At 27.8% G+C, this 21,141-nt stretch overlaps 2 protein-coding genes across 3 annotated transcripts in view; one reads left to right on the top strand and one right to left on the bottom strand.

Moving 5' to 3' along the window:
• Nucleotides 1–18,209, top strand: part of LOC112595341 (galactosylgalactosylxylosylprotein 3-beta-glucuronosyltransferase S-like) — a 35,798-nt gene extending 17,589 nt beyond the window's left edge. For both annotated transcript variants that reach the window (XM_025340496.1, XM_025340497.1), the window contains exons 2-7: nucleotides 6,253–7,024; nucleotides 15,764–16,061; nucleotides 16,703–16,977; nucleotides 17,116–17,322; nucleotides 17,897–18,038; nucleotides 18,118–18,209. In XM_025340496.1, coding sequence (XP_025196281.1) covers nucleotides 6,506–7,024; nucleotides 15,764–16,061; nucleotides 16,703–16,977; nucleotides 17,116–17,322; nucleotides 17,897–18,038; nucleotides 18,118–18,164 — 1,488 coding nt within the window. In that variant the 5' untranslated portion in view covers nucleotides 6,253–6,505 and the 3' untranslated portion in view covers nucleotides 18,165–18,209. The remainder of the gene's footprint in view (nucleotides 1–6,252; nucleotides 7,025–15,763; nucleotides 16,062–16,702; nucleotides 16,978–17,115; nucleotides 17,323–17,896; nucleotides 18,039–18,117) is intronic.
• Nucleotides 18,210–18,529: 320 nt separating this feature from the next.
• LOC112595301 (7-methylguanosine phosphate-specific 5'-nucleotidase) lies at nucleotides 18,530–20,107 on the bottom strand (the record flags this gene model as incomplete). Its single annotated transcript, XM_025340448.1, has 4 exons — nucleotides 18,530–18,771; nucleotides 18,854–18,976; nucleotides 19,035–19,293; nucleotides 19,878–20,107. Coding segments are annotated over 4 exons (753 nt in total), but the record flags the coding sequence as incomplete, so codon positions are not given.
• Between the last annotated feature and the right edge of the window lie 1,034 nt (nucleotides 20,108–21,141).

Genomic DNA, 21,141 nt, shown 5'->3' with positions numbered 1-21,141 from the left:
TTTTTTTTAATGTTGATTATAATGGCCTATTTTTCCTGAAACATCATAGACGATTTCTTCTGTATGTATAATGTACTCATCATATATATTAGTAGGTACTCGTACAATAATATGCTATCGGTAAAAAATATAGGTATCTACTAAAGATTAATATTCATTTATTATTCCTATAACTATACTTCATCGCTTTGCAGTTGTAGTTTTTTAGTCTGTGATTGTAAGTCATGTAGATTAAACAATATTTAGATATACGTTTTTAAAAAACATGTGATTTATTAGTTACATAATGAATAAACGCACATTAAAATTAAAAACGAAATATTTTACGATGGTGAATTAAAATAAGTTCTTAAAAATTGTAAAAAACGAGATTCCAAAGGAAAATATTTTGAAAATCGTTTATTTATAATTCAAGCACTTTACTAAAGACTGTGCCAAACATTCTCTCAACACGAAAAAATAAAATTATTTTTTTATTTTTTAAATAAAATTATTTTTTTATTTTTTACTTAAGAATACAAATAGGAAGTGTAATAGTAATAGTTGTCTAAATTTATGCGATATTGTAAAACTTGTCTAACATTGATTACTTCAAATAAAGGAAACACAAGTCAAGGTGTTTAAAAAAGACCAACTAAAGTTGACTGGTATAATTTAAATTGAAATGTAGCAATTGTAGCTGAATTTCGAAAACGTGAGAAAATGAGACGCCTGATATATTATGAAAATATAAATGAATAAATGTATAGATACCTACCTACCTATAGCATGTTAAATATTTGATATTACGGTAAATAGCATATTTTGTACGAGTACCTATTAACAGTATTAACAGTTAACTATTAACACTATAAGTTAATACTTAATATTTAGATTTCTAATATTATATATTACGGCGACGACGTTTATTCATTACATCGCAAGCAATGCTACAGTACAATAAAAGTGTACAAGGTACCTTTACATATTATAAATTATAATATAGGACATGTTTTAATAATGTAATAACAGTAATATACTTGTATATATATTTATTAGATTGTAACGTAATCAGGTGATTGAGAATATTTGTGACGACCCACTGCTGTGCCACTATTGGGAAATTTGCCTTAACCCTATACTATAGTTTCAATAAAATATATTATACCATTTACATAATAAATTGTACGATAAAAATCACATCTACAGTGCTCCGTAGTTCGTGGGCATTAACTTTTTCAACTTCAATCGAAAAATTAATTTGTAATCTAATCTAATTGTACTTGAATGCTGACAACATTTTCTCGGAAATATATTTATGTATATCGTATTTACAACCTAAAAATGACTATAGGAGTACCTATTTTAATTTTCAACCATGCATTAACTTATAAAGTGATGACAAATTTTAAGCTTATGTTATCGTTCAACTCGTTCAAGTGTTTCTTTTTAAAACATTTTGAAGTACCTATATAAATAGATTGCAACTTTTAGGTTATTTTTGTATTTTTTTTTCAAATTAGGAAAAAAATTAATTTGATTATGATAGTTTAAAATTATAATTTTAAAAACATTTCCTCCTTATAAAATCCGATAAACGAATCGTCAAATACGTAGGTACCAAAAATAGTAAAATAAATGAAATAAGTATTAGAATTTCTAATATATTATTTAATAATGTCTTGTCATTCGTAGCCCGGTGGTGGTCTTCCATTACTGTCCTGGCTTACACTGTACTACAGCACACTATATGTCGCACGACACAGTGAATTACATTATATATAACACCTCTGCACGCAGTGTTAGATTCCATGGGTTGTCGCGTGGCGTGATATTATTTTTGGCCGCGTACGCTATAATATTATGTTTTGTTTTAAACGAAATATTATAATGTATATATATATTTAATTTTAACATGAATAACGTTAAAAAAGATCTTTCCCGGGAAAATTGTTCAACGCATCACATGACGTAAATTTTTTATTTTAAATATTTTATAATTTTAAGTCTTCTGTGCTGATATTACTTATTAGTTATTAATTAATACGATTAAATGGTCATAAAAATAAAAATCTTTTTTACATTTTTTTTTTTAAATAAGAAAAACTTACAAGGAATATTATATAAGGTTAAAATTATAAACTGTATATATTATTAACAGCAGTATCCACGTTTTGATGGGTTTGAAATTTGAATATAAAACGCTTTTAATGATAAAATAGTAAAATCCTGTTCAAATTTTAAATTTCTATAAATAGTTCAACTACTTCTAAAACTATAAAATGGTATCATAAATATTTGGTGAGCATTTCACGTATATACAGTTTATCTATTAATTCATTTTGGAATTACCTATGATAAAATAGGTTTTGTCAAAAATTTGTGTTGTGTAAATATTCTGTTTTGCTGCAGTTATTTTTTTAGTTTTTCCCAATTATATTAAAAATGATTGAAATTTTCGCATTCAATAAGTATCCACTCAATACTTGAACCAATTTTCTATTAAATAATAATAATAGAACACATCATCATTGTAAAATAAATATATTTATTATTGCTTAGAACATAAATCAAATAGCAACACGGAAATGAGTAAAAAATGTACCCTAAAATTATAAATCTCAATATTTTTTCGTATTGAAACACTCAGTATACATAAATATTTTTTTTTAATTGTTTTCAATATTTTTTACCTTGTGTTATACTTATTATTTTTACCTGTAACTCTCGCTTCCCCTTTGAAATAAAGCTCTGGGATACACCCCCATATGGGTACTTCTACAGAAAAATAACTGACTAGATGAAAAATATTTTAAGTGTACCTCCCTAATTCTAAATTTTTATGGAATCTTTACACATCAATCACCAATGATAATTGATAAGTATAACATCATATATTTAAAACACTTAATTTAATTTATCAGTTCTAAGAAAAGTTATTTTCTTATTTACATTATGCACATTATCAGTCATTGAAAAACCCAACACCTAGAACTCAATCTAATCTTGCCAATAATGTCTTTTATTTGTTGTTCGAAAAATTCTTTATTTACATACCTTTATTAATGAATATTAAAACTATTATACTCCATTTATATACTATATACTGTACACAACAATATATTATAACTAGTTACTCGAACATAATATACCCATAGTAGTGCACCACCGGTAACGGTCAATATAATACACAGATAGCGAAATTAATAATATCATTAGTGATTAAAATAAATAAATTAATAGACATGTGGTATTTCTGTTCTTTCATTACTGTAGTTACATTAGACGTCAGTAATTTTTCATACTAAGTTTGGTTTTTCTAATTTGGCTATATTCTTAAACATAAATTATAAATGAATAAAGAAGGAATTTTACATTTTATTATTTTTATGAAAAGTCTTAATTATTAAAAAATATTTTCTCAGGTATTACATTTGTACCACCAGCTCTCTCTGCCTTCCCCCAGGTGACACTGCGTCCATACAATAAATATAAATCTGTCATCGCTTTCTCTATGTAATTGTTGGAGTAAAATTACGAATATTCGATCCCTAACGCGGGATATTTTTAATTATTTTTAATGCCCGCTGTATTAGAATTTGTTCATCGTCAAATATGCTATGTGCTAAAAACGATGATTCGTACAATATATGAGTGCTATAGAACTATTAGCTATTACTGGCACTAACAAACACACACACACACACACACACACACACTCATAATAAATACATTAAATGCTTACAATTTCCTGTACAACGTTGTAATAATATTATATAGCTGTGGAATTGCTGTTTTGTCGGTATTTCGTAGCATGGCTAACATTGCAATACCATATGAATTGTTATGTAGGTACACTGCAGCTGGCGTTAGCGAACAGATTTACGATCAAAACGTCAGACCAAACAAAATATATACTTTAATTTTATGTATAGCTAATAGCTATACACTGAACTCCACGTCAATCCATTTCACTAGTATTTAAATGAAATGCCCTGTGAGAAGATGGTTTTTGTAAATGTCAGTTTTTGTTGAGTGTTGACTGTTTAAGTTATAGTTAAAATTTGATTGCGCTTAATAATTTCTATCGAGTTGGATAGATGACCTACAAGTCACATTGGAAAGTATCAAACTTAATACTTAACAAATATCATAATATTTCAAATAATAACATTTTAAATAGTTAATTCAATGAATAAAAACTGAAATATTAAATTCTGAAGCATACAAAGCAATTTGATAAAAAAAAAATATATAAATTACTAAATGTACATAGTAGGTACATATACTAATGACCAAATTGTCAATGTACCTTAAGATCAATAAAAAAATAAAACTTAAACATATTAATCAATATTGTTTATCATATTCTAATATAGATAAACAATATAGAGGGTATGATTGGATAACCATTTCTTAAGTAATAAATCAAATATCTCTGAAAATAATTAATTAATCATTATAACCCTATCGATGATCAAAAATTAACATTTAGATAACGTGGATACTAAATTTGTAATAATGAGATTTTTTTTTTGAAAAATCGTAAATGGCCGACTTGAAATTGTTTATTTTTATAGTGAAATATATTTAAAATTTAAATGAATCAAACTATTTCTCAAAATATAAAAGTTTTTGAAAAATGAAATTATCCACTGATTCCACTGACCTGTTTTCTCATTCCACCTAACTAGGTTGTTGAAAACTACTTGCAACTACTGATTAATTATAGGTAACAACAATATTATATAGGCCGAAGCCCGTAGGCAAAGGCAAACCCACAAATTTATTATATATCACAACGCGATTGGTAGGTATATACGAATATACGATTATAATATTACACATTATACAATATGTCTATGGTTACTATTAACAGAAATTATGAAAATCAAAAACCTATTAACTGCATCGGACGCTCGCTAGGTCAATTGCCACTGTACAACATGTTGTTATTGCTTCTTTCTACCTAATAAATAGTTAGGTGAGTATTATATTCTCTGAGGGAATAATTCAGTGTAATGAGCTATTTCTGCTGTAATCTTAGATTTGAAAAAAAAGGCTTAGAGCAAAGTATAGTAACAAAAATTTTCTTTTGGACAGGAATTTCGAATATTATTTTTTAAGTCATGTTCTATCATCACAGCGGACCTTGTTTCATATTTTATTTTTTTTTTTCATTCATAAAAGCACATTTATAATCTATTCAAAAAATTATAATAAGTAAATTCGATAATATAGTAATAATAAAGATGACTTGGTTAGTTTGAGGGGGAAAACCATCCATCAACAGTACCTCATGTTTAATTTGGTGGGTTCATGTGAAAAGACCGTTTTTTTTCTATTAGGCAAGAGCGTCATCTTGATCATTTTCTTTTTAATCTCCTTAGAGGGTTGCTGGGGATAGTACTTCAAGACGTATTTAATTAGAGTTTTAAACGTTCCTTAAGTATTGCATCATATTATATTATAATTATATTACTTTATAACATCCAGGTTATGATTGCCACCACCACAATGATACAATGTTCAATAAATATGGAATTCCTATCATTCCTAGATTTTTTAGCTACCATTGCGCGCATAATGTGCGAGGGTATTTTACTTAAATATAAATTTTTCACATGACAGGTATTAATGTAATTTATATATATATATATATAACAGTTATATAATGGTACCATTCGCGTGTTTGGTTATACAAACTTTCATACCACTTTTAATAGCAATAACGATAACGGTTATATTTCATTTTTAAATTTCCACCTACAAATCGACAATAGGTATAGGTACCTACGCGTACGTTAATACATCATGTTTTGAGGAAAAACACATAGAAATTTACCACCTAGGTCTTAGGTTCCCACTTGAGACGAAGGCTACCGCTCATCACCCTGGCCTCCCCCCCCCCAAAAAAACACTGGCCTCAATATGTGCAATCTGTGTACCTATTATATGTTCGGCCATAATAATATATAATATTACATCGATTAGACAATTATTCAGACATTTCCGATGTACCCATAGACCACGCGAGAGTTCGCTTACGCGTTGCGGAACATACGATACGTTCCCCTCTACTTGATATATACAGCCGGAATGCGTACTTGACCTAGAAATGGTCGTGACGTGACGCTTCGACGTGGTAATATCGTACTATCGGGATAGTTAACGTCAGGTCTGCAGGTATAGACTGCATAGGTATACCTACAGTCTATACCGCGACGTCCGTAGACACTCGTATACCAAGGTTCTGATTTTCACGTGTTCTAGGTGAGGAATCGTTTGCGTGCCAGCAATACGCGGCGCGGTGATCGTCCGGCAGTCATGTCACCGCCGCCGTCGCCGCACTTCAATCACCGACGACTACTGCAGCACGCCTCCCGCGACGACAGCTGTAGTTGTTACAGCCACTCAGGCCCGTCTCCCGGTACCCCACGCGTGGTCGCCCCAACGGTCTCCGGTCAACAGTCTTCTGGCGTAGTCCCGACAACTTCCGGTTCGCCGCGCCGATGACGGCGTTATCATGACAGACCGCCGATACAGCGGAAGCTGCGGAAGCAGCAGCAGCAACAACAGCGACAACGGTTACAACGGCAACAACGGTTACAACAGCAACAACGGTTACGTCAGCAACAACGGCTACAGGTGCGGAATCAAAACGCAACTGCACGCACCGTCGTCGGGCCGATGTAACAACCACCACAACAACAACAACAACAGCAGCAGCAGCAGCGCTTGCAAGACCGGCGTCGTCCGGCCGACGGCCATGCACGTGAAGAAGACGTGGAAGACCGCCGCGGTGATGTTGCTGGCCGTGGCCACCGTGTCCACGGTCACCGCGGCGTTTTACTTCAACGCGGCGACCGCGTGTTGCGCGGTGGCCCCGCAGTCGTCCGCGTCGCTGCTGAAAGAACCGGCCAACGCCGCGGCCGCGGACAGCGGCCCGAACCGGTCCAAGTCGGTCGACTCTTCGATGCCGCGCACGTCCAAGCTGTACGCCGTGTGCGAAATCCGCGACCACCTGCGCAGCCCCGCCGACCGGGTGAGTACCTAGCTGCCTGCGAATTTCGTGATTCGTAGCACAAAATATGATAAAAGAACGTATAGGTACAGCGCAATGTTTGCAAACGTCGACGATACGAATATTTTCGATTTTCGTTTCGTTTCGCGCGGAGGAAATCCGACAAATTCGAAATCTTCAAACGTCGCGCAAAAGCGTCGTAGACTTCGGGGTCGTTATTGACGAGGAACGCGTGCCGTTACGCGTACGTCATCGACAACCGCGTCGTTACCGCCTATCGCGCTTTCGCCGTCGTCACGGCTTAGGTCGTAATATTATCATCGTTCTTGTTTCACGCGAATAGGTAATCATTTTTACTCGGGTCCGCGAAACGACCGGACCGGCTGACGACTGCATATAACAATATCTCCGTGTTTCGTGCCGTGTCGTGGTGTTCGTGTTTTGGCCGTATCCGATTTTCTTGGTCGCCCGTTGTGTATACCAATAGGTACCTGTTATCTCGATTTTATCAAACTTTTTTAAACGCCACCCGACTTTATGCGCTTTAAACGTCTATTTATTTTTACTTCGCGGTTACGTTTGGTTAGGTAAGTAAGAACTGCATGATGTCATCACCACCATTTGGTACCCATACGTTTATCCGGTATCGAATCCGTGGTTTGACGAATCGAGACTGCGCTATAAAAACACGACATGAAACACGGAGACGGTGTGCGATCGGCTGGTTAATTACGAAACCACAAAATCAATTCAGAGCGATTGCTGGTCACCCGCACTGAACCACATGGAGAATTTTAATAACCGTCTTTTAAGACGTTTTATAAATATCGTCATAGAAGATGCGTTGATGTAGCATTATATTATATTCTTGGTTTAAATTTTAATTACAAAATGTAAAGTCACGTTAAGTTTAAACGGTTATTTGTATACGCGATATTTTAATGCTATACTATTATTCCCTGCGGTCGTTTATACTAATTTTCGAGGTAATAAATTTAATATTGGCCTTAAAGAATAAAATATGAAACGCGCTCGCCATGTTTCATTTCATATGTTTCTTAAGTCGAGTCGCAAACGAATCGAAGCCTCGTAGAGTCGAAGCACAATGGGTTTTTGTTCTTATATATTATTATGTTTCGAATCGATAAAGTTGTTTTCATGAGCCCGAAAACAAGAAAATTAGGTGTGAACTGAGAGAGAGAAAAAAAATAATCATTCTAATCAAATTATTTGTTTGAATAGATAGGTTTATAAAAATTAAATTTAGCTCTAAGAATTTGAATGACATTAAACTAAGGCTAAGAGAAATAAAATAGATTCAAAAAAATATTCAAATCAGTTATTATAATCATGTATATATATATATATATATATAACACTAATTCTCACGGTTTTAACGGGGTAATTGACCATAATAATCATAATAACAGCCTGTATAGGAAATAGATTACGAAAAACTTCGAGCGTGGGCCTTGTAGACGTCTAGTTAAAACATTACATAATCTAAAACATAATAATCATATAAAAATTAAAATTAAAGAAACAAATCGGACAGATAATGAATGATCGTATCATTTCCATTTAAAAAATGAAAATCACCGATACCAATTTTGGCTCACCGACGGAAAGATCCATTATATTAAAAAAAAAACAAAAAAAAAACCGACAACTAGAGGACTGGATTACAGTAAAGTGAACAAAGCTGGTCTTTCAAGGCCGAGAAACGAAAAAGAAGTGACGGTCGATTACGCGACGCTTCAAACGAAATAATATACAGTTTTGTAGCAGGTGGGAAAAATGAATAATTTATCATTGTAGTTATTTACGACTCGGTATGTTTTAGTTATATAGTTATTATAAGGTGTGCGAATCATCACACTGCAGATTCTATCTAAAGCATTCAGTAGTTATTGTTTTGATTTTGGGTTTTTTCAACGATACCGGTGTGTCAGTGGCGTTATTCTGCCGTGACAACACGTATAATTATATAACTTACAAATTATACATATGATAAACAATAATATTTATAGGTATAATAATAATTATTATCATAATTATTTGCGTTGGATGTGACAAACAGAAAAATTCAAGTTGTATGTTTTTCTACAAAAATAATGGAGTTTTTATCAAACGAGAATCGTAAAATCTACTAAAGTACTTGTAGATACCTAGCTATTTATTCATTCCAGGACACAATTTAGCTGGGTTTTCTCGACTGGTGTATTATACATATATTAGGAATGCACGCCAATAATTGAATTCTCAGCAAATTAGCAAATATTTTACGAATAATGTGTTCCGATGACTATAATGTACTTGACAAGTATGTTAATGTTTGCATAATAGTCGAATAGCCAAGTAAACTACTCTTACTGCTGGTTAAGTAATAACAAATATTGGGAGAGCGGTGGTACAAGAAAAATACTTAAATATAATTATGAATAATCCGAAAACAAAATTGTCAATTTACCGTTTATTATACATATAAAAAAAAAAAATACTACTTTATTAAAAAAAGATTTTCGTTTTATCACATCTAGTTAATTAAGTAATAAATTATTATAAACTTGTGTCTAATAAACATTTTATCTACATCGTTTAATTATGTATTTTTTTTTTTTAATAATGATGGAAAATGTTTAATGTATTTCATCATACATTATTATTATTATATTATTCATAAAATATTTAATATATCGTGTAATCAATACAATACACAGATCTACCTCCAATAAATATTTAAAAAATTTTAAAATAAGTACGCTCACGAAACGCAGCTAATTTTTATAAAAGATAACTGTAACCTAACCAACTAATGTTTGCCTTTGTAGCTTTACCTATATTATAGAACTCGCTGAGCGTATCGGTGGTGATTACAATTTAAGAATTTGGTATATAATATTAATAACAAATATTATGAACTATTAAAGTGTTTAAGTATGTATATTAAGATAACTCTATCTACGCATGACGTGTTGTCTCCGTTTCACAAACATGTAACACAAACAATTTGCTTTCAATTATAAAACCAATACAATTGTGTGTTGTTAGCTTTAATATTACAATAAAAATATATATTATCAATGTTAAAGATAAGAACATTATTTATGCTTAAGCGTTTAGCTTCTTTCGATATTTTAACTTTTAAGATAGGTTTGAGTAGGTATTATAAATATTAGAAGTTAAAAACTTAAACTTGACTTAAACTTAAATAATAGGTCAATTCATTCAAATACTAAAACTAACATTTCAAAGTCGGTTCTACTGAACAGTTTGAACGTAAATTTGCTATTTTGTACATTTTATAAGACAGAGACAATATATGTAAAGGTAACATCGATTTTGACAACTTTTCACGTAAGGTTTGATGAATATACAATTCTATATATATAATATACATATATTAGATTTACAATGCAAATACTTAATTATACACCTTCATAGTAAAAAGTTAGTTCTGTTGTATATATAGTATAGGTGTTTAGTGTACCTCGTCATTAAATAAATTCTGTAGTAATGTCAGTAATGGATGTGTTAAATTTTAATTCCGTGTTAAACGATGAAGAACGAATTTGAGTAAAGATACGGTACCGCCTTTATTTTTGCCTTATACCCCCTCTAGTCAGAAAAATTAAAAAAAATACAGACATGTTATTAATGTTATTATCCTTATTTTAACGTTTTAGCTAACAATTATTGACTACACTGGCGTACACATAGCTTTGTTTAATTCCTTACTATTAAGAACTAATATACTCTTATTATACATTTAAGTACAGACGATTTATGTCCTAATTTAAATTTAAAAAATAAACTAGGGAATTCTATGTATTTATAATACATAATATTTAATAGTTAGTACCTTACTACTATTATAAATCTTAAAAGGATTAGATCCCGGCGTTTTAGACTTGTTTTTGAAGAATTTAAGAGTTAAAATTTAATAAACAGGAAAAGTAATTTTCAATTAAACTTAACCATTTCAAATTTGATTACCTAATATAGTTACAAAAAACTCAAAATGTTTAAATGAATGGTGTAAAAATTAATTAGATCTCTTTTTTTAACTAACGTTTTTTTTATAATATCCACATTAATATTGTGTGGTTCAGTCAATTTTCCTGTATATGACTGCAATATTACTACTAAACTTACGATACTGGTGCTCCTACTATTATTTGCAATCACTGACGGTAATTAATAATTATAATCCACATTTTTTTAATTATAAATAAAACAAAAATATAATGATCACTCGTAGGAGTATTTGGTAAAACTCAGTGAAAAATAATTGGAAAAATGTTAAATAGTGTCGTCACAAAACGAGAACATAAAAAAGGGCTGTTCTTTTATACGAGTATAAGGATGTTTAATTATTGTAACATTTCTACTGTAACTATTATTTTTTTGTCATAATGAAGAATTTAATACTTTTATAAAAATATCCATTTTTATTTAATTGTTTGATGAGTACTTTTAATTACAGCTATTATTTATAGTCTTATTCATGGTCACCGTAGAACTATTTATAATATAGAATATATTATGCATATTATTAAATATTAGGTACTTATTTAGATTATAACCTTAGAATTTATAGACTATTTTATTTTTATACCATGTTATATATTTGAATTTTATACAACAAAAAAAATCTTTTCTAATTATCAAATATGGCTAGTTAAAATTGCATTAATAGTACAACAAAAAATTACAATAATATATATTAAGTTGAGGTAATCTAGTAGAAATATTAAAGTTACTAGCCATGCCATCAACTTATAGATGTTAGGAAGATTTTATTAGTTGTGTTTAAAAGAAAAAAATACAATACGTTATAGTAAAAAATTATTTTTTGAGGAAGTAAAAGTTTTTTTTGAAAAAATGTAAGAATACCTACCAACTACATTAGATTGTCATATTTTAATTAAAATAAAATATATTCTTAATACTTACCAGCCATTGTAGAAAAACTCGCAATAATAAATCAATAATAAAAATAATAATGGAAATTAATTTATAGAATCTTTAGATGACATTTTTTACATTGCTCGTGGTGAAACTCTAGTTCTTATGACAATTTTATCCGAATTTAAAGAAGGACAATTTCTAATGTCTCAGAGAGAAAAAGGTATGGTTTCAAATGACGAACAATTAAATTTAACTGAAAAAACGTAGACAACTTAAAAAAAATAAAAAGCTATGAAAAAAAATACAAGTGTCAATTTATTTCAAATTTGTGTAAAAAAAACTTTAATTTAAGTAAAACTAAATTCTAAAAATTTTCGTTTTCATTTACTTTTGATTGTTTTTTTCGATTATTTTGAAAAAATACTGAGAATTTCAACCTTTATTTAGAACAAACTAGATCCAACTTACTATTAGAAACCACCTTCGAAGTTGAAAATCAAAGCATTTTTTGACTACCTATCGACTATCATGTATACATACACATCTAATAATTATAATAATACATATCATAGAATAATACCAATACATCACTTTACTCAGAATCTAAAAAATTAAATCTTAAAATAATAACTATCGTTAAATAGTATAGTTATTTTTATATAATTAATAATATGATATTATATATTTATATAAAGTAAAAATGTTTAATTATGGCAATCAAAGTCACAATGATCGAAAAAAGTAATACAGTATTCTATACTAATTAGTAATTAAGTATTAATTAGAATAAACTATATACTGGTTATGCTATAACTGTATATATTATGTAAACTGACAACATATTACATAATAATATAGACTATATTTAATATTTATAAATACATTTGCAAAAAAAAAAAAAATTAATTTTAAAAGATTTTCATTAATTAAAGAACTTAATAAGATATATATTTGAAAGTGATAATTTTTACTATAAAAAGAAATATAAAATAAACAAAATACTTCTATACATATTTTTAATTGTTTATTTAAAGATCTGGGTAGGAACTTTAGTTGTTGGGCGTTTGTTGAGTAATTTGTCATTTAATGCGTACGGTTTTATATAATTTTAATTGTCTTTAGAGATCTCGAGAGTCTATAATAATGATGACCTAATATCTTTCTAGGTAAAATTTCAATTAAGTACGTAGGTAAGCATTTTAACAATTTAATAAATACCTTTCACAATCATTCAAAATAGAAAAATATTTCAACTACCTATAATATTTCTTTTATACATTTTTCATTTACCATATATAATTGTAAAACAAAAAAATAAATATATTACAGTACATAGTACGTAAAATTTTATTTTAATGATTGTTTTCCTTATGATCATTAAAATACCTACCTACTAGGTACATAATAAAATTCACTTCAAATTGAGATTCAATTATTTAATTCTCCGATATTTAAAAATGATTAACTTAAATTTTTTTTAGGATTTGATACCAACGTTTCTAAGGAGTTCAGTGGAACAAATTTTTCGTTTATGCGTGTATTTCGGGTGAATATTCAGTAATAGATTATAAATGTATGTATACTGTAGTATAAATGACATAGTGGAGCACTCCTCTACTTGGACGCACATATCAATCATGTGCTACAGGTATGTTTATAACTGAAGTACTAGCGTCTAGCACTAGTATCACACGTGCACGTACGACTTAACAAAATATCTACAAAGAGCTGTTGCGCGATTAACATAAAATATTATAATTTTTTTTTTTTTTTTTTAAATCACTCTTTGGAAAATGGTATTGTAATACATTTTTTTTTCTTAAAATTTCTTTAATCGGTCATTTGATCAATTTGTGTATTGTGTTCAATTATCATAAAATCATTAAGTACCTAGGACTATGACAGATATTTGATTGAATTTTAGGGAAGGGAGGCTTAAATCTCTCTTTGAAAAACAAGCTGTAGGCGTTTGTCCCCACTCTCTCTTTAATAACAATTAACAATATTTTATTTAATATTCATTTGCTATTAAATAACTAATTAAAAAGGAAAACTTCTAAATGCGTCACTAACTACATATTATTATGCACTTTAAAAATCATTAATTTATAATACAATAAATATTTTATTATTTTAGTAAAATAAACCTATTTTGATTAGCAAATGTATCAATAACGTTCTTGATATTGATATCTTTTTCGGTGTATAATATCTATTGAAGAAGAGTTGTTAAATTTTTGTGCAGCATACTCGTACGTAGCCATGCCTTAACTTTGGGTATCCGAGAAAAGCTTCTGATAATCGGAAATTTTTATTTTTGTAATTGTGATAATGCTATAACAATCCATCCGTGATAACGGAAAAAAAAGGACCCGTTAATAAAATCAAATAAAAAAAGCATAATTGAAACACTAATTATTTATGTTATTAAAATTATTACTTTCATATCAGTTTTTCTCATTAAGGCCTAATAGTTTATAAAAAATAAAATTACGATAGTATTCAATTACGTTTAATTACAAAATAAATGTTATATAATTAATATTTTTTTTTTTTTTTTATCTAATAGGTAACTAAGGGTAAGTGCGAAAAATCCATTACTTATCTATACAAATAATATCTAACGATTATAAAAATGTCACAATTTAACTTTTTCGGATAAAATTGAAGATATTGCCTATGCCTAGGACAGTAGTACCTACCAGGACACTTGGTATTTATTTTAACTTGTGCTCATGTAGCTTTTACTAGTTGTATGAAATTTTAAACGCAAAAGTGTCTTACTCGGTCAAAAATCTCGAATTAATAAAAGGTTCTTCATAATTTGTTTGTATACTAATCAAAACAAATTGAAAATACCTAGGTATTTAGTTACAAATTTTTTCTTATATAATATGTTTAAATTTAGAATTTTGATAAAATTCGTCAAAATGTAAAATCATTTTACAGTTAAAAATTTCTAAAATATTTTTTTTATATTCATACCTAAGTTTTGAATAAATATTGATGTATAAGATTAATAAAAAAAGCCAAAAGGTAAATAGTTGTGTCGAATATGTTTATATGATAATACTTTGTTCGTTTATGAAAACTTTATTTTAAACTTTATAGAATACAGATAGCTGTTTGGTCGATGTAAAATAAAAAATATTTAAATATTTATAGAAACTATAGTTTTATTTATTTTTTGATTAAACTACAGTGGTACTTGGTTTATATCTAACGTCACATTATTTGTTTTCTTTTAGTTCTGTACAATAATAATTTTATTTATTGACAAAATCAACAAAAAATGTTTAAAAAAGTGGTACAACTCTTTGCTATTGTCAATCAATAATGAAAAATAAAAATGAAATTGTTCGTAATAAAATGTGATTTACTGATGTCCAAAATGCTACGATTAAATTCAATAAAATCACCAATGAGTTCCTGTATAAGATTTCCTGGAATGGATAAGGTTGATAATTTTTTTTTACAAGAGGGTTGGGATGAAAAGAAAGTTTGTCATGAAAAATTTTAGCTTTGGACGTTAGTTATCATTCCGAGGCAAATATTTTGAAAAATTTGAATTGTGTTTATAGATACTTGATTTCTTTGCACTATACCAGAGCTCGTAAGTCCAAATGGATTCTAGAAATGTTTTTTATATTAGCAGTTTTATGTGAAGGTTTTTATTTTTTACAGATGTATTAGTGAAATAGTGTACTTAATATACGTTGGCGATTTATTTTTATTTTTTTTCTTTATGTATTGGACGGCCTAGGTTTAAATATTATAAAAGTCTTAAGTACATTACTATTTGGGATTTGTGAAAATAGTAATAATTATTTATTTGTTTTATTTTTACAGGACACATTTAACCGCAATCGGCGACAAACAGTTGACAGCACAAGCAGTATCGTCAATAAAAACCCGGCAAATAACCACAATAACGATGGGGGGGAGAGTGACACTGCCCGTAACGGCGTCAGAGGGAACGATACTACTCTCATTTATTTCATTACGCCAACATATCCACGACGAGAGCAAATTGCCGAGCTCACCAGATTAGGTCAGACACTAATGCACGTCTCCCGACTTTACTGGATAGTAGCCGATGATCGACCCGACTGCAGTCTACAAATAATGAATCTACTACCAGATTTCAGTGAGAATAATATTCAATGATAATATTATGTTGCCCGGTCGTAAAGTTTTAATAGTGGCCAAGAAAATATAAAAATTAGAACCAATAATTCATTTTTAACCATCAAAATTCAAAATAATTATAACATGCAATCTATTGTACACAGTGATAATAGTAAAACTTAGTTTCTGAAATTCATGAATTTATAATTTTAATTTATGACATTTTATTGTCAATTTATAGTATTATTTTATTAACAATTTGGAACTGAACTTTAAAAGCTTGTAAATGCATACAATTATTATAAATAAAAATAAATAAACTAGTTAGATTTTAAAGTACCTAATTAAATACTCGAGTAGGTACCCAGTACTTACATCTTTTCACTTAGGTACCTATAGTAAAAATCCACAAATAAGTAAATGATAAGTAGTTTTTATTTAAATTATAACTAGAAAATAGACGTAGTAACTAGTTAACAATATTATGTATGATGTATCTATTTCTTGTGAACCTGTCTTATAACTTAAATATGTAGTGGCCCTGTGTATATTTTTACCCCCGGCTCATTTAATCGCTGCAACCAATATTAATACTTATAAAACTCGTGGCATTCAAAATATTATTATATTTTATTCGACTCATGATTGATAATTTTTCAGGCATTCCTTACACTTATATTGCCAGCCCTATGCCCTCGATATATAAACGCGACCCTGATGCCATGCCCCGTGGTGTTTCCAACCGTAGAGCTGCTCTCAACTGGATAAGACTGAATCACAACGTTAGTGACTCGAACGCTGTCATTTATTTTGGCGATGATGACAACACGTTCCATCTGGATCTTTTTAAGGAAATACGTACCACAAAGAAAATATCAATGTTCCCGGTTGGCTTGGTTGGAGAGTATGGTGTTAGTTCACCGATCATTGATAAAGTTAGTTTACCATAATTTCTCGACTACATTAGTTACAGACTATAATATAATTATACAGATATGTAAATATGTACAATTATTAATTGTACACATTGCATCTAATAGACTAAATTACTTATAAATCCTTTATGTGTTAAGGGCAAAGTAGTTGGCTTTTTTGATAGCTGGCCAGCAAAAAGAAAATTTCCAGTAGACATGGCTGGATTTGCTATTAATGTTCAACTTTTATTCAAATATCCTTATGCAACTATGCCATATAAGGCGGGTTTTGAAGAAGACCGGTTTCTATCAGCACTGGCTATTCGATTAGATGAAATTGAACCAAAAGCAGAAAATTGCACAAAGGTTTGTATAAATAATAAATTACATATTAATTATTTAATATAGGTTTATAAAGTTAGCAATAATAGCTTTCAAAAGATGTATATATTTTTATTTTATTTTGAATTTAAATGAATTTGATGATTTAGAATGATTATCTTACATTTTATTATAAGCTAACATTAAAAATATTTATAATAAAATATTTATTATGTTAAACAGTTATTTATATATTTTTAATTCTTAAATTTTATTTGTACAACTTTCTTATGTTTATTAATTATATGCATTTTTCTCTCTGTTTATATTATTTATTTATAATTTACACTAACTACCTACTTATATTGCATAATTTATTTTAAAAGGTAATTAAATAAATGTAAATGGTTTATATAATTATCAAACCATAGAAATACCTATAAAAAGATGAAAATATTTTTTCATATTGTACCTATAAACAAAATAGAAATAATAAACATGGAAGATATCATTAAAAAATTATTTAAGTTTGTCAGTTCATCACAGTTTGGTTATTTAAAATTATTCAGCTTTTGTTTTATATTATTATAATTTTATCACAAATATATGATTGTTACAGATTTTGGTTTGGCACACACAGACAGCAAAGAAACCTAAGCCAATAGTTATGGTCAAATCCAAAGCGACATTGCCTGGTTCACTTGCTACTCTACTTGATCAAGTAACTATGTTAGGTATAGGTGGAGTTAGCGAAACCACAGGTAAATCAAAATAGTAGAATACAATTTTTAGTTTTTTTAGTATAAATTCTATTAATGATTTTATATTTAATTTTTTTAGGTGTTCGCAGTTATATGACAAAAAATGGTAATATTTTTAGGGTATAACCTCATTTTCTTTTAATATTTGTATAAAATGTTTTATTAGATAAAATGTAGTTTAATTTTTAGTATATTTTAAATTATTATTGTCATAATATTTTATTTTATTGCTTTAAATTTGTATTGTTACATAAAATATTTTTGTTTTCATTTATATATTTTGTTGTTGTTGAAGTCATATTAAAATACTGTTTAAGTTTTTTTTTCTTTATGTGTGTGAGTAATTTTAATACTATAAATAATCAATTTTAAATTTCAACACAAAATAATTTTATTTGATTGCCAAATTATAGCTTCATTACCTTAAAATTTAAATAATGAATCTATTCAATTTATATTATTTTAGTTTATTTTCTAAGATAAATGTTATAACAGATTAGTTATTGTATTTTATAAATATGTAAAATGTAAATAATATACATGTAATTTGATTTTTTAGTATTAGTAATAGCCACTTTGTTGTATCTTCATATTATCTTTTATTTGATGGTGTTGATATTTCTCCGATTATTTCATCCAACACATAATTTAGCAATCCCATCGTTTGATCTTGAACTAAAACTATGTCAAAAGCAAGTTTATATTGTTGCAAATAACCATCATCGTGTTCCATCTGTAATTAATGTAATATTATATAATGTTGAAAAACAATATTTATTTAAATTATTTATAATATACAAAATATATGCAATTACCAAATTGGCGTTCAAAAATCCTATACGTAGTACAGTATCATATGGAATACCACCATCCATGTTTGCATCTCCTAATGAATCACCTAAAAGGATAACATTGGACCTTCCACTTAAATGCGTATCCTGAAAAAAAAAACAATTTTATGTCATATAAGTAATTAATATTTGTTATTACTTTTACATTTTGATGTGTATCAATGTATGCATGTTCATTTTTGTTAAACACATGTATAAGTTTTTCTCCTTTAAACCCTTCAATTGTAGATAAGCCATTATTGTCTTTAGACATTTTTAAAAAATTTGATACAACTGTTACATTATCAGTTAGCAAATTTTCATGCATAAGTATGAGTTCAACGACATCACCAATGCCAGCAGATAAAACAATGGTAGGTATTTTTTTGTTGTATAATTTGTTAAAAGCTTCAGCACAACCATCTCTAAAAAATAATTACAAATATTTTAAAAAATTTTACTCTGAAATAAAAATAAAGTTAATATGTTACATTTTATTATTACTAATGATATTTATTATTAAAAATTACAATACTTGTACTTTAAAACAAATTCTCTACTAAAAAAAAACAAATAATATTTTAATTCATACATTAGTTCAGATATCAATAAGTTTTATATTGATCTTAGACCTACTTTTTATGCTATATAACTGTTTCTATCAATGTTTGTCTGAATAAACAAGTTTGTGTAGCATCTAATATATATAATACTTTATACATAAAATAAAATATTTGATTAATATCTTATATAAATTAAATTACATTGTTAAATATAACAATGGTTTTGTAATGAATAATAATAATACTATAAAAAATTTAATTAAACATACACTTATTGTGATTTATGATTGATAAATTTGGTGGAATTAATTGACTTATTCAGTATACTACATGAAACTTAAAAATATAAAAATATTTAATTACTAATTATTAATATTATATTTTATAATATAAAATATAATACTTAAATCACCATTAGATTTATCAAAACACAAATTAAAATCTACCTAAGATGAAGGTCAGCTTTTTCGATAGACTTTTTAATATCTTCATACTGGAAACACAGGCCTTTCAACAAAAGTTCACTTTGTTGCCACCATTCTTCAATAAATGGTAACTTTTGTGCAACTGTCATTTGTGTGTTATCTTCAATTGGTCGATATTTTTTTAATAGTGTTAGCGCTTTTTCTTTGTAATCTTTTGATAAGCTGTCACATGATTCGAATACACCTATAAAATACAAAATTATAATAAACGTTATTAGCATAATTTAAATAATTAAATTATTTTAAATATTCATTAACTTAATTTACGCTTATTTATAATTAATATTGGTATAATCATATTTTTAATATAAGCAATAATTTATAGCATTGAATTTAATTATCAAGAATATTTGAAAATTATTCATTAGTGGTTAATATTACTGTGAACTATGGCTTAAAAACAGGTAAATATTTTATTGTATTTGATCTTTTATGTATTTTATTTTTTAAACCTTTGAACTATTTATCAATTTATAAATTACACTAAAATTTATTATTATTAAAAATAATATCAAGCAGTAATAGTAATAAAATGATGTATTTTTTAAATTTATTATTTCATTACCTACTATGTAACAACAAATTATTAATGATTTAGTTATAACATCATATTAGTATAAAAAAAGTTATTAAATTATTTACTTCCTACTTTATTATTTTATTTCTAATAGAATATAAAAATAATTTTAATATTTTAAGTGCGTTTAATCATTGGAAAAAATATAGTTTGTAAAACATATTGGATAGAAACGAGTGCCAAAATTAGATAATATGCTAACATAATATTAACTTCCTTATTATATTTTCATGGCAACTATTTAGCTTTGAATTTCTCAGAAATAATATAATTATGAAATCTTACACTTTAGAAATAGCTCATAATTGACACTAATAACCAATAATGTCTTAGTTTATGTTTATTACATAACTCCAATTTTTAATCAATTTAATCTTATTTTAATTTTTTTTTTATACTTAATTATATTTATTTAAATGTTAACTTTTTACAAATTTAAATAAAACTAGCTTTAAAACTTAAATCTAAAAAAAACCATTTAACTTAAAATTGAAAAATGAAATTAGAATTTTTAGCAAAGTAGGTACATTAATTATTTAATATCTGTAAACTGTATAGCCTAAAAATGTTAATATAAATATTCAATAACAAAAAAAATATATCAGAAGATAAAAAAGATAAAAAGAAATTCTAAATACTTATAACATT

This window comes from Melanaphis sacchari, unplaced genomic scaffold (genome assembly GCF_002803265.2).
Source record: "Melanaphis sacchari strain LSU unplaced genomic scaffold, SCAv2.0 Contig26_pilon_pilon, whole genome shotgun sequence".
Classification (NCBI taxonomy): domain Eukaryota; kingdom Metazoa; phylum Arthropoda; class Insecta; order Hemiptera; family Aphididae; genus Melanaphis; species Melanaphis sacchari.
Note: the sequence above shows the minus strand (reverse complement) of the source record. Positions and strands in the feature narration are given on the sequence as shown.